This window comes from Zingiber officinale, chromosome 7B (genome assembly GCF_018446385.1).
Source record: "Zingiber officinale cultivar Zhangliang chromosome 7B, Zo_v1.1, whole genome shotgun sequence".
Taxonomy (NCBI): Eukaryota; Viridiplantae; Streptophyta; class Magnoliopsida; order Zingiberales; family Zingiberaceae; genus Zingiber; species Zingiber officinale.
Window position 1 is genome coordinate 116224005 of NC_055999.1, and position 14184 is coordinate 116238188.

At 41.7% G+C, this 14184-nt stretch overlaps 1 protein-coding gene across 2 annotated transcripts; it reads left to right on the forward strand.

Moving 5' to 3' along the window:
- Positions 1-3975: 3975 nt before the first annotated feature.
- Positions 3976-5598, forward strand: LOC122004108 (homeobox-leucine zipper protein HOX21-like). 2 transcript variants are annotated; one of them, XM_042559041.1, is made up of 3 exons: positions 3976-4571; positions 4642-4887; positions 5152-5598. In XM_042559041.1, exons 1-2 carry the CDS (start codon positions 4140-4142, stop codon positions 4864-4866), a joined length of 657 nt encoding a protein of 218 aa, XP_042414975.1. In that variant the 5' UTR covers positions 3976-4139; the 3' UTR covers positions 4867-4887; positions 5152-5598. The 2 variants fall into 2 exon arrangements, with proteins under 2 accessions (XP_042414975.1, XP_042414976.1); XM_042559042.1 differs by having other exon boundaries at positions 5175-5598.
- Positions 5599-14184: the final 8586 nt, after the last annotated feature.

Genomic DNA, 14184 nt, shown 5'->3' on the forward strand with positions numbered 1-14184 from the left:
TCACTTGGCCGTACTCCTTCCTGGTCGCTGTCCCCGCTGCGAAGAAGGGGGCGTCGTCATTGTCGCACTTCATCATCACCTCGCCGTCGAAGCCAAGATCCCGGTCGAGCAAGAGCATATCGAGAGCGGCGGCGGCGGAATTCCGTTCCGAGCTCCGGCGTCGTCGGTAGCCTGAATGTAAGCGGACAGAACAACAGCCACCGGACCGCCTCGGGCCGCCACGGCCGTCCATCCTCGAGCCAATACAACCCATGGCAACTCTTGACAGGGGTAGCCTCCGCCGGCGATTTCGAACTCCACGTCACCGGAAAAAAATGCAAACTTTACGCGACCGGCGAAATCAAGATCGAATTTTGATCCCCAAAGGCGTCAATTTGATCAGAATCCATAAAGAATTCAAATTAAGAAGGAATCAATCGAGCTGGAAGTAGGGAAGCGCCGCTCCTTCCGTACCGCTCCGCCATGGGAGGGCAAAAGAAGGAAATCCAGAAGCAGAACAACTCCGAAGTCGACTGGGAATTAAATCAATCGGCAAGGAATTGGGGCACAAGAAAGAAGATCAGATAGATGGAGAAATTGATGGAAGAAGATACGGGAATCCGTCGGCCATCGTCGATCTTCAGTGGACTTCCTTTTGACCTTCCTGAAATCCTCTCCTCTCCTCTCTCGACGGCTGCTTCAATCTTTGTCTTTATATTCTGTTCTATTTGTGGAATTAAGGTTGCCCCGTCATTTACGGGGGAAGTCCAATTATTAAATTTACCTTAAATAGTAGTTTTTTTTTAAAGAAGAAATTAATAGTTTAAAAGGTTCATATAAAAAAGATATGGTGTAATTTGGGCAAAAGTGAAAAAAAATCATTATTATTTGAAGGGTGGTATACATTGAATATAAAATATCAAAAAGGATAGTTCGCCCTTAGTTTTATATTTAAAATACATTATTATAATATTTTCGAAAGGGATATTTCACTCTTTTTTTTATTTTAAAAATATGTTATAATATTTTTGGCTTTAAATATATTACTATTATTATAATAATAGTTTTAGTCAAAATTTTGACTTAAACTATTGTGACATAGAATAATGTAGACTAATCAAAAGTATTTGGAATAATTTTGATTAAAAAACAGTTCACTTTTTTAGGATGAAATATTATTTTGATATTTTTTTGAGCAAAAATTATAAGGACAAATTTTTGTTAAAAGGGCACTATTTTTTATATATATAAAAAATCAAAAATAACGTCTCATTATATTTTTCAGTAGCTACTATAATATTTATAAAATGTTTTTTTATTAAGTTAAAATATTGAAATAAGGATATTTTTAGATGAAAAATATAATGAGACATTGTTTTAATTTTAATTTTTGTTTTTAAAAAAATGTCTTTTGACGGCATCGTAATAAGGGGAGTTCCTTTTTCTTTTTGTGATTTTTTAAAATATCTCTCCCCTTCCCGTTAATCCAGCCGATCCAGTCCATATAGATCAGACCCGAGATCTGATAACTCATGAGGACTTAGGAGCATACCCAAAACTCATACTAAACTAGGGCTAACTTGCATTTCATCTTCCTCCAATTTAGTATTGATTTGACTGTCGGAGTGGCTCGGACGCACTAAGAGAAAAAAGCCGTAACAAATATAAAGAAAAAAAAACAATAGAAAAGGAGATGCCGCCATGAATAAGAAGATTGGATGCAAAGTCTAGTGGTCCAAGGATAGCAACTGATCAATATCTTTGAAGATAAACCTTTTTTTTTTTTTCCAAATTGCTACATTAAAAGGTTATCGGTTCATAGTTGGCTTTCTATCACGTTCTTGAATAGATGAAGATGAGAATTGCATATCACTGTATAATTACTAATCTCCTGTCCTCTTATACCCAATATACACATGCTATTAGGTATACATTGTTCCTAAACAATTATAGATGTGTGGTTCGATAAAGCCCTAATATATGTACTACGATTTGATATATTCATATACTATATATAGTTTTAAATTCAATATGATGAGTTTTCTAATTATAGTAAAAAATGATTACGTTTATTTAAGTACTTTCATAATTCGTCCCCAAATTATATAAAAGAAAATAAATCATAATAATATGACAAACCTTCTATACTATAGACATTGAGTTGAGCGGCAATAATGTATCAGCTAAGGAGGCCTTAAAGATGAGGGAACTGTCCTAGGCTTTAGTCCATCCTAGGATAACTCTTATGTTCATGTTAAGCGAAGCATTTTTTACATAGAAGAAGAAGAAATACGACTTTAGGTTAAACTAGCCTAGCAAATTATTTCCATTAAGGTCGATTTGTAGTTAGAGTGGTGCTCGTTGTCTTACTTTGTGATGATGATTTGTAGCAGAATGAAACACGAAACACACTTACAATGTTAATACGGAGGATTTACTTGATATCCACCTCAAGATGAGATGATTAATTCAAGGATCTACACACGCAAGCACTCTCCACTAAGAAAGAAATACTCCTTCTCGGTAACTACCGGAGGTGGAGAAACCTCGTACAATACTCACACAATATACAACACAACGCAAGAAGAAAAATACAAGTACACAAAGGAAAAATCTCTTCTTGCTTGACCTTGTTGTAGTTGATCGCCTCTTGAATCTTGGAAGTGCGGCAGCACTTGTCCCCAAGAGCTTCCAAGAACTGGCGAGGAGTGTCGGAGAAGATCGCGTGAAGATCGAAAGAAGGATTGCCGTGTTTGAACGTTTCGTCACCTTTATATATGTGTTTCAATGGGGCTCCTCTCAATCGATTACCCTGTCAGATCCCAGAGATCTTGGTTGTTCAAAACCTGCATCATGCACAACGGTCGTATCCCAATCGATTGACCAATCGATTGTGGAGGCTTGAATCGATAGGATGATCGATTCAGAGTACCTCTGTGCTCTTTGCTGGAAAAGCCTGAATCGATTGACTGATCGATTCAGCTTTCTCGCGTCACACGCGATTTCCAGCCCCCAATCGATCAGCTGATCGATTGGGAAGCATTCTGTTTGCGCGATATAAGCTCCCAATCGAGCATTTTGATTGATTGAGTTGTTGTTTATCGCAACACTCTCTCAATCGATCGGTTGACCGATTGAAATTCGGTTCAATCGATTGGTTGATCGATTGACCACCCTTGACTTGCTTAACTCAAGTTCAAGGGCCCCCAATTCCAACATTCGGTCAATCATGATCTGTTGGAACTCCTCATGCCTAGCATCCGGTCAACCTTGACCTGTCGGGGCTTCTTCACCAAGCAGATTGTGAGATTTCTCGAGTCAAATCGACCGCAAACTCTCTGAAGTCCGACGAATATCCTCTTTTTTTTAAGTTTTTTTTTCATCTTAGGAAAGGGAACTTGATGTAACATGATAAAATTGTTAGTGTGACCTAAAGTCGCATATTTGAATCGCAAAAATAACCTCTCGTAACTGATCCTTTTCCTCCGTAGATCCACACACGTCGGAGTAAAACACAGAGCATGCATCTAAGTGAATGCAGAATCCAAATCGAGGCACTGGCCTGCTAATTAATCTCAAAGATCAACCGATCATGCATGTTTTCTACGCTCGTCGTCCTCCTCTTCTACTCTAACATACGATAAATAATACGACACGATACACAGAGTTTGGATAACTACACCTCGGATCCCTGAAATGCGTGGCGATCGCCATTGGAGATCCACCACCATGATCATCATGCCCATGGCTATCCGACTGTCAATTTCATGTGGCCGCACCCCATCCTCTCTCTCTCTGTAACTAATGACTCCGTCCTCTCGGAACATACAGATGGTTAAAACATGATATGAGGTGATTCTATATGAAATTTTGGATTGAAATTAGAAACATTTTAGCATGTCTTTTCTTATATCTTGAGGATCTACATTAATGGTTAATGATCATCCGTAATTTACTTCTTCAGTATTAACCTAAGAGCGCGAATCGTCTTTCACCAAGTGTAACTAATTGGACTCACACCTCATTCTTCGCCTAGCTCGCTACCTTGTCCATATCCACAACAGTTGCAGTACCGCACACAATCTTTCTTTCCATATAAAGAACTCCGCCGATCCCTCTACAATCTCACTCGCGCGCTTGTAGCTTCTTGTTCATCCTCCATGACTACTTACCGTGGAATGCTCCCCTTCTTCCCTGCAGCCAACCTGCTGCTGCAGCCCCATGTGGATGCGGAGGTGGAGATGGATCAGGGGAAGAAGAGAGCGGCCGATGGCAGCCTGGAGGAGACCGGCCTCTCCGACACCGGATTAATGGCGGCGGGGGAGAGGAAGAAACGGCTGAGATTGGAGCAAATCATGGTCCTGGAGAAGAGCTTCGAAATGGGGAGGAAGCTGGAGCCCGAGAGGAAGGCGGAGCTGGCCAGGGCCCTCGGGCTGCCGCCGCGGCAGGTCGCGATCTGGTTCCAGAACCGGCGGGCGCGCTGGAAGAACAAGCGGACGGAGGAGGAGTTCGACGAGCTCAAGCGGCAGCTCGCGGCCATCCGAGAGGAGAACGCGGAGCTGGAAGAGGAAAACCAGAGGCTCCTCGCCGAGGTAAACGAAATCCGATCGATCGAATTGTCAGCGACGCAATCATCGACGACGTCAATTCATGATCTTTCAGCTTCTGGCGCTCAAAGGGAAGGAAACCGCCTGCGAGCCCATCAACCTCAACAAGGAGGCGCAGGACTGCTGCGGCAGGCCGGTCACGGCCCCGGAATTTCTCTTCCACGGCGCCGCCGGCGGCCGCCGCCCCTCGCACCGCGAAGACGGCGACCTGTGCAGCATGCTAGACGGGCAGTCCGCCTTCTGGGTATGGCCGGAGCACAGCAAGTTCCACCCGCACTGAACTTCCACCATGGACAAACCTGTAAGTTATTAGGATCCTGTTTTGCAGAATCGTAATCGGGAGCATGATCGATAATTGATTTCATGCATTTTTTGTTGGACTACTTTATTGGTCTTTAAATAGTAGCATCTTGTGAACTACGGCAATATTTGTATAAATATGCAAAATTATTAATGTATTTTTTATATAAATAAATTTTTAGATATTGTTTATTATTAAGCATGTAACTAGAATTTTAAGATTTTTTAACTGATCCTTTTAATCCGACATACGAACTATGGTTAGATTAATTTCAAGGCATTTGAAAGGTGAACATTGGAGGAGAATATCTACAGAAAATTCCCTCGTCGTTTGTGAACGATCATTCAGTAAGAAACAGTGCAGAGCATCGCAGGGTATCTCCATTTCAGGCAAAGGAAAAAGCATGTGAGTGCGTGGTTTGAGAGAGACGCAGAGTGAGGACATGTGGAGGAACAGTGTTCCTATTGTTCACATCAGACATGATGTCTCCTTGGACAACGATATGTGCATGCATTCAGTAATTACAAAAGCTTGAGGCATCTGTTTGGATCTCTACCAAATTTCGTCCGTCTTCGATTTGTTTTTTTTTTTTTTGAATGATTGAGGGGCATCACTAGTTGTTGTCATAGCAAGGGTGGCAGGTATTTAATTTGTTGTCAAAGTTTGTAAACTCTTGGGCGACTCTTAATTATTTGGCTAGGGTTTCTAAAAGCATGGGTTAAGATCATAGTCTCACATAACCTAATTGAAATGTTTATTGATTGTCTTAAATGTGCCTCTTAAAATTTTCTTTCAATATATATGATCATAATTTTTTTATTCTATCCATCCTCGTATATCAACATATTTATTTTAACATCTTCATCTTTATAATCCTCATCTTTCGCTCATATGATCGATCATAAAAAAAATCTTGCTCTCTCCTTCATGTTTATCGTCCTATTTATATCAAATGTAAATTTCTATCAACTTCCCTATCTTTTTATAAAAAATGAAAATAGACACTTAACTCCTCGTCTCCTATAATAATTGTCTTACTATATCTACCACTATTAAACTTAAATTCATATATTTTAACTTTATTATTGAAACACACAAATCCCTTGAACTCAAACTAAACTTATCGAGAAAAGGTCAAAACAACTCAGGTTTTAATCTAGCCAATCCCAACTCAACCTTTAAACGACCTCTAATTGGATCCATGTCCTGGAAAGCATTATTTCCAATTTGACATTCAAAACATGCATGCTCAAAAGAACAACACTCATATTTAGTAGGGAAAAGATCTTAACCATAACACTAACAGATACCAGTATCAGGGATTTACAAATTCTATAAAGACTTGTAAGATCACTGATCCAGCCACAAATAGGTGCTCTACCTATCTTGAACTATATATTGTATTAATGTTGACAGAAATAAAATCCTTGAGTCTGAAAATTTCTCTCCGTATATATATATATATATGACCACATCTTGTTCAAATTTACCTAGCAAGATTTTATAAATATACCATGGTAGTTTTTTTTATGATCAACCAAGTCAAGTTAGGTCATATTATTTTTTTGATGTCTTTTATCTAAGTGTGCAGGAACTTAGGAGCACAGAAAATCGAGGGAAAGACGTGGCTAGCGAGAAGTGTTAGGACCAAAAGTAGCTAGAGGGGGGGGGGGGGGGGGGAATAGCTCGTCGCGTGCTCGTCGCTTGGCGTTGCTTGTTTCTTCAAGGATATGCAGCGGAAAATACAGAAACAAATACAACCACGCTAACACTAGGATTTTACTTGGTATCCACCTCCAAAGGAGGTGACTAATCCAAGGATCCACACCACGCACGCACCCTCCACTATGAAACACTCCTTTTCGGTAACTACCGAGGGCGGAGAAGCCCTACAAGACTCTCAGTACAAGAAGAAGAAAGGGTAGTAAAGATTAAGTAAAAGCTTACAAGAAATGCAGTGAAAACCCTAACCCTAACTTCTTCCTCTTGCAATGGATCCGCCTCTTGACTTGGAAAGCCTCCAAGAACCTTCAAGAACTGGCGATCACGTGCTTGTAGAGAGCTGTGGAGAAGCTGGTGAAGAGCTGGAATGAATCGGTGAAGTGATGCCGAAGACAACGTCCGCCTGCGGCTATAAACCCGACGCAACGGTCGGATCCCGATCGATTCGAATGTTCCCAATCGATCGGGGAGGCTTTGGATCGATCCATGGATCGATCCAGAGCGCCTCTGTGCTCGAAATACGGATCGATCCAGCGCTTATCGCGAGAAGCCTATCTCAATCGATTCACCGATCGATTGGGACTGGATCGATCCACGGATCAATCCAGACCCGCTGGAAAAGGCTTGGATCGATCCACCGATCGATCCGCTCTGGATCGATCCATCGATCGATCCTTGGTTTTGCCCAAAACCAAGTCCCAAGCCTACCAAACCAACACCCGGTCAACCTTGACCCGTTGGTACATCATGCCTAGCATCTGGTCACTCCTTTGACCTGCTAGGACTTCCCACCAAGTGTCTGGTCAATCCCTTTGACCCACTTGGACTTTTCTAGTCGTGCCAAGTATCCGGTCACTCCCTTGACCTACTTGGACTTCCACCAGATGTCTGGTCAACCTTGACCCATCTGGATTTCCTCATGCCAAGTATCCAGTCAATCCTTTGACCTACTTGGACTTCCCAACTCCAGATGTCCGATCATCCTTGATCCATCTGAATTTTCCCTTGCCTGGCTTCACTCACCAGGACTTTCACCTAGTTTCACTCACTAGGGTTTTCCATCTGCCTAGCTTCACTCACTAGGACTTTCCATCTGCCTAGCTTCACTCACTAGGACTTTCACCTGGCTTCACTCACCAGGACTTTCACCTGGCTTCACTCACCAGGATTTCCTTCTGCTTAACATCCCAGTCAGGACTTCCCAGTCAAGTATCCGGTCAATCCTTTGACCTACTTGACTCTCCTTGAATCAGTATCTTATTGTCAAACATCTAAACTCAAACCAAGACTCAGCTTGGTCAACCAGGTCAACCTTGACCTGAGGGATATTGCGCCAACAATCTCCCCCTTTTTGATGTTTGACAATACCACAATAACACTTACAATCCCACATGTAAGTTAGGCTAATCCTATAGCCTCCTTCTTCATGCCACTAGGTAATGAACACATAAGTTAAGCTTTTCATTCTCCCCCTAAGAGGGCAAACTCCCTCTAGGTAATGAAAACCTACCTTACTTCCTTTCATTCTCCCCCTATTGGCACACATCAACCCCCTACTGATAAAACACATCAACCCATCTTTGGGCACACATCAACCCATGCCCCAATTTTGGGTACACATCAACAAATCCATTTGTTGACGACTCTCCCCCTGAAGAGTTGCGCATCGTTGTTCACAACATCACTCGTTGTGATCAACACGATAATGAAGGTCCCATACCCTCCATCTATCCCTAACTTCTCCCTCAATGTAGACAAATACCCAACCCTGAGCATTTTCTAACCACTTGAGTTTCCACTTGAAATAATGAGGATATCCACTCCCCATTTCAAGTTCAAAAGCTCGTCCATGAGCATTTTCTTTAAAGAAGGTTAACCACCTTCCAAGGTTCATGAAAAATAATTTTCATGCCTTTAAAGAGTCCCTCCCCCTAAAGACATGGTGGTAACTTCTGTCATTGCACCAACAATGACTTGGAATCCCTAAACCATTAGGAAAACCAATTTTAGAAGTTTTGAGGTTCAAATATTCAAAATTTGAAACAAACCTCAATCTAAACTTCAACTTAGCCTTCCTTAACCAATCCATCCTTGTTTTCACATGAAAACACCCTTTTTATGTATACAAATGTATTTTAGGGGTTTGGAATGGTCACATAGACTAAACATGGTTCGAAGATACTGAAATCAGCCTTCCCAGCCAAAATCAGCAACTTGGATCGATTGGAGTTGGGTTCCAATCGATTGAACCTGTCTGAATCGATCCACTGATCGATTCAGGCCTTGTGGATCGATCGGCTGATCGATCCAGCGAGCTACTGCTCGCGAGAGTTGCCTTCTGAATCGATCCACGGATCGATTCAGGCACTCCAATCGATCCATGGATCGATCGGAGTTCTGATAGTTGCTGAAATTCCATTTCAGTCAACTTCAGAAACCCCTATAAAATTCTACAAAAATCCAAAAATCATGAAATTTCGTGTAGACATTATATAGGGCATACTTAATCATGGAAAAATAGTTTTCTATGAAAATACTTTATATTTTCAAAGATTGACACAAACTTGAAAACTTGCAAAAACTTTAGCGTTTTCTTCAAGTTTGTGTCTAACTATTCAATGGTGATTACTATCAAAAGATAGCCTTCACCAAAGTTTTCCAAAAACATTTTGAAAACTTTTTCAAAACCAATATCCCACCATATTCCTTGGGCTTAATGCACATGACTTGTACATTAGCTTTCCCAATGATGGGAAAACACATATCTATGTGTTTTGATGAAACTAAAACTCAAAAGAATGCACTAAATCAACATCTTGAGTTTTGTTCATCATCCTAACATCTCACTTGTATCTAATGTGCACTAAAACACATACAAGTCATCTTATAGGTCTTTGTGAGATGTAGAGATTTTGGTTTTTGCCCTAATCTAGGGATCATGCATATCTATCTAGGCATTTTGGAGATATTAGACACCCACCTAGGATGTCACTTGTTAATAAGTGTTGTTAAATGCCTTTTGTCCTTAATTACAAGGAATTAAACTAATGCATGATAATGTTATGGCATACATCAAAAGGAAATAATTTTCAAAAGAAAATATCCTATAACTACATGATGTATGAATGTCATGACATGGTATTTTTGTATTTTTCATAATAAGTCATGAATGCAAAAGTAGACATGATGTCATGGCATATGATGGGCAAACAATCATGGCAAGATTTAGCATAAATAAAATATACCTAGATTAACTATCTAAGTATCCTTAAAACCTTAGCTAAACTTACAACTTAAACCTAGATTGCCCTTAAGTGCGTCAAGAAAACGCCAAAACCTAAATTGACATTTCTAATTCCCTTGATTAATTTATGCCAATTGAAATTAAGCATATTCCTCAAATGTTGGCATATTTCATTTTTCCACAAGAGTAGCACTTTAAAGTTAAGGCCCGGATTGCCTTAAATTTCCTAAGAACATACCAAAATCCCAACTTGGTAGCTCTTATGAATTTCCCAATATGTGCCTTTTAAGATTAAAATCAAATTTTCACCACTAGGCACATTTTACTCTTTCAAGGAGTAAATAATAGTTCCATTTCATTTTCAAAGGTTAACAAAACCTTGAAAATGCTCCTTGAGTGTCAATTTCCTCAAAGTTGGGTTAACTACCCTTCTACTTGGAGTTGACACTCTCTAACCCATTTATGGGGTAGAGAAGATGCTCCTAGGAACCCAACACCTATTGGTGCTCCTTGGATGCTCTAGGTACTCACTAGGGATAACTTCCCTAGATACCTTCCTAGTGACCTTGTTGGGCTTCTTAGAAGCCTTGGTCACATTTTCTAGGTCAACCCTAGGGATAGCCTCCCTTGTGACCTTGTTAGTGACTTTCTTAGACTTCTTAGAAGTTTTAGTCACTTTGGTTGCAAAAATACTCTTAGGGATGACTTCTCTAGTATTCTTGACTTGACCACTAAACCTAGGGTTTGTTCCATAACTATATGGAACCCTATGATAACTAGGCACATCCTTCTTAGCCTTTGGTTTGTATCCCAAACCTCTATGGCTATTTGATGGCTTTGACTTTCCTAGCCCTAGGTTTTGCTCATTTTGCCCTTTTAGGATATTTTCCATCCTTTTTAGGGTCTTTTCCATTTTATCAAGTCTTGATCTCAAGACTTGATTTTCTATCATTAAATCCTTAGAATTTGGTTTTTCATTAAGTCCATGAGCATTTTGGTTTCTCGGCTTGTATCTAAAATCCTTAGAGTTATTGCCTAGACTTTTACCTACATTCCTAACCCTAGGAGTGATAGTCTTAGCATGTAGGGCCACATGCTTTTCCTTAAAGCCCTCATGCTTTCTATTCTTATGGTAAATTGCATTAAAATGATAAAAGTTAGACCTATCATGCTTTTTACCATAATGTAAAGGAGTATGCTCAATAAATGTTACCTTCTTCTTTACCTTGGAGGCTCCCCCTTGACTAGTGCCTCCTTGAGCCTTGACCCTCTTCTTCCCCTTGGGGCATTGACTACGATAATGCCCCTTTTGATTGCAAGAGAAGCATATAATATGCTCCTTGCTCTTCTTTGTGTTGGGGATGGCCTCCTTGTGCTTCACCTTGCCCTTTTGTGCCACTTGGCCCTTCTTCTTGGCTAATTTAGGGCACTTGCTCTTGTAGTGCCCATGTTCCCTACATTCAAAGCATATAATATGATTTTTATTATTAATTGAAATATTTATACCTTTGCTTGTAGGGGTGGCATCTTTTTCTTTGGATCCGGAGGTAGAAGCTTCCTCTTGATCGGACCTTGATTCTCCTCCATTTGATTTTTCTTGACTTGTGGAGGTAGAAGCTTCTTCCTCCTCTTCTTGATCCGGTGTCACCAAGGATTGCTCCCCCTCAATCCTAGAGGTGGAGGCTTCATCATCTTGAATATGAAACAAGGAGTATGCTCCCTCCTTGTTCCCTTCGTTGCATTCCCTTGAGGATGAAGCTTCTTGGATTTCCTCTTCTTCGGAGGTTGAGCATCTCTCAACCTCGGAATCCTCCTCTTGGTCTTGCTCCAAAGAGTCACCCTCTCTGGATTCTTCATGATCTTGTACAGTGGAGGGGATCTCTTCATGAAGCTTGGCCAATTTGCTCCATAGCTCCTTTGCATCTTCAAACTCTCCAATTTTGCAAAGGATGGTGCTTGGCAATAAATTGACCAAAAGCTTGGTCACTTTGTCATTTGCCTCGCACCTTTGGGCTTGCTCCGGGCTCCATTTGCTTTTCTTTATAACTTTGCCCTTTGAATTTCTTGGAGCCTTGAAGCCTTCCATTAGAGCAAACCATTGCTCTATCTCCATCATAAGAAAATTTTTGATTCTTGATTTCCAAGAATCGAAACTCGTAGAAGTGTATGGTGGAGCCACCCTTGTATCAAATCCAAGCCCATCTTGGAATTGCATCTTGAAGTTGAGCTTGATAAAGTCTTGAACTTGAAGAATTTGCTCCAACTTCTTCACCCTCTAGCTTTTCTTGATATGCTTGACCCTTCCGGCGATGATTCCGGTGAAGAGCGGCCTCGCTCTGATACCACTTGTTAGGACCAAAAGTAGCTAGAGGGGGGGGTGAATAGCTCGTCGCGTGCTCGTCGCTTGGCGTTGCTTGTTTCTTCAAGGATATGCAGCGGAAAATACAGAAACAAATACAACCACGCTAACACTAGGATTTTACTTGGTATCCACCTCCAAAGGAGGTGACTAATCCAAGGATCCACACCACGCACGCACCCTCCACTATGAAACACTCCTTTTCGGTAACTACCGAGGGCGGAGAAGCCCTACAAGACTCTCAGTACAAGAAGAAGAAAGGGTAGTAAAGATTAAGTAAAAGCTTACAAGAAATGCAGTGAAAACCCTAACCCTAACTTCTTCCTCTTGCAATGGATCCGCCTCTTGACTTGGAAAGCCTCCAAGAACCTTCAAGAACTGGCGATCACGTGCTTGTAGAGAGCTGTGGAGAAGCTGGTGAAGAGCTGGAATGAATCGGTGAAGTGATGCCGAAGACAACGTCCGCCTGCGGCTATAAACCCGACGCAACGGTCGGATCCCGATCGATTCGAATGTTCCCAATCGATCGGGGAGGCTTTGGATCGATCCATGGATCGATCCAGAGCGCCTCTGTGCTCTGGAAAAATGCCTGGATCGATCCAGCGCTTATCGCGCGAAGCAGCCGCGTCCCAATCGATCCACTGATCGATTGGGACATCTGGATCGATCCACGGATCAATCCAGAGGCTCTCTGTTCGCTAGGAAAGGCTTGGATCGATCCACTGATCGATCCAGTACTTGGTTTTTGCCCAAAACCAAGTCCCAAGCCTACCAAACCAACACCCGGTCAACCTTGACCCGTTGGTACATCATGCCTAGCATCTGGTCACTCCTTTGACCTGCTAGGACTTCCCACCAAGTGTCTGGTCAATCCCTTTGACCCACTTGGACTTTTCTAGTCGTGCCAAGTATCCGGTCACTCCCTTGACCTACTTGGACTTCCACCAAATGTCTGGTCAACCTTGACCCATCTGGATTTCCTCATGCCAAGTATCCAGTCAATCCTTTGACCTACTTGGACTTCCCAACTCCAGATGTCCGATCATCCTTGATCCATCTGAATTTTCCCTTGCCTGGCTTCACTCACCAGGACTTTCACCTAGTTTCACTCACTAGGGTTTTCCATCTGCCTAGCTTCACTCACTAGGACTTTCCATCTGCCTAGCTTCACTCACTAGGACTTTCACCTGGCTTCACTCACCAGGACTTTCACCTGGCTTCACTCACCAGGATTTCCTTCTGCTTAACATCCCAGTCAGGACTTCCCAGTCAAGTATCCGGTCAATCCTTTGACCTACTTGACTCTCCTTGAATCAGTATCTTATTGTCAAACATCTAAACTCAAACCAAGACTCAGCTTGGTCAACCAGGTCAACCTTGACCTGAGGGATATTGCGCCAACAATCTCCCCCTTTTTGATGTTTGACAATACCACAATAACACTTACAATCCCACATGTAAGTTAGGCTAATCCTATAGCCTCCTTCTTCATGCCACTAGGTAATGAACACATAAGTTAAGCTTTTCATTCTCCCCCTAAGAGGGCAAACTCCCTCTAGGTAATGAAAACCTACCTTACTTCCTTTCATTCTCCCCCTATTGGCACACATCAACCCCCTACTGATAAAACACATCAACCCATCTTTGGGCACACATCAACCCATGCCCCAATTTTGGGTACACATCAACAAATCCATTTGTTGACGACTCTCCCCCTGAAGAGTTGCGCATCGTTGTTCACAACATCACTCGTTGTGATCAACACGATAATGAAGGTCCCATACCCTCCATCTATCCCTAACTTCTCCCTCAATGTAGACAAATACCCAACCCTGAGCATTTTCTAACCACTTGAGTTTCCACTTGAAATAATGAGGATATCCACTCCCCATTTCAAGTTCAAAAGCTCGTCCATGAGCATTTTCTTTAAAGAAGGTTAACCACCTTCCAAGGTTCATGAAAAATAATTTTC

Bases quoted from the DNA above. Each gene is read 5' to 3' on its own strand.
- LOC122004108 (XM_042559041.1), top strand. From the start codon at position 4,140: ATGACTACTTACCGTGGAATGCTCCCCTTCTTCCCTGCAGCCAACCTG. The intron at 4,572-4,641 runs GTAAACGAAATC...ATGATCTTTCAG, and splicing joins ACCAGAGGCTCCTCGCCGAG to CTTCTGGCGCTCAAAGGGAA.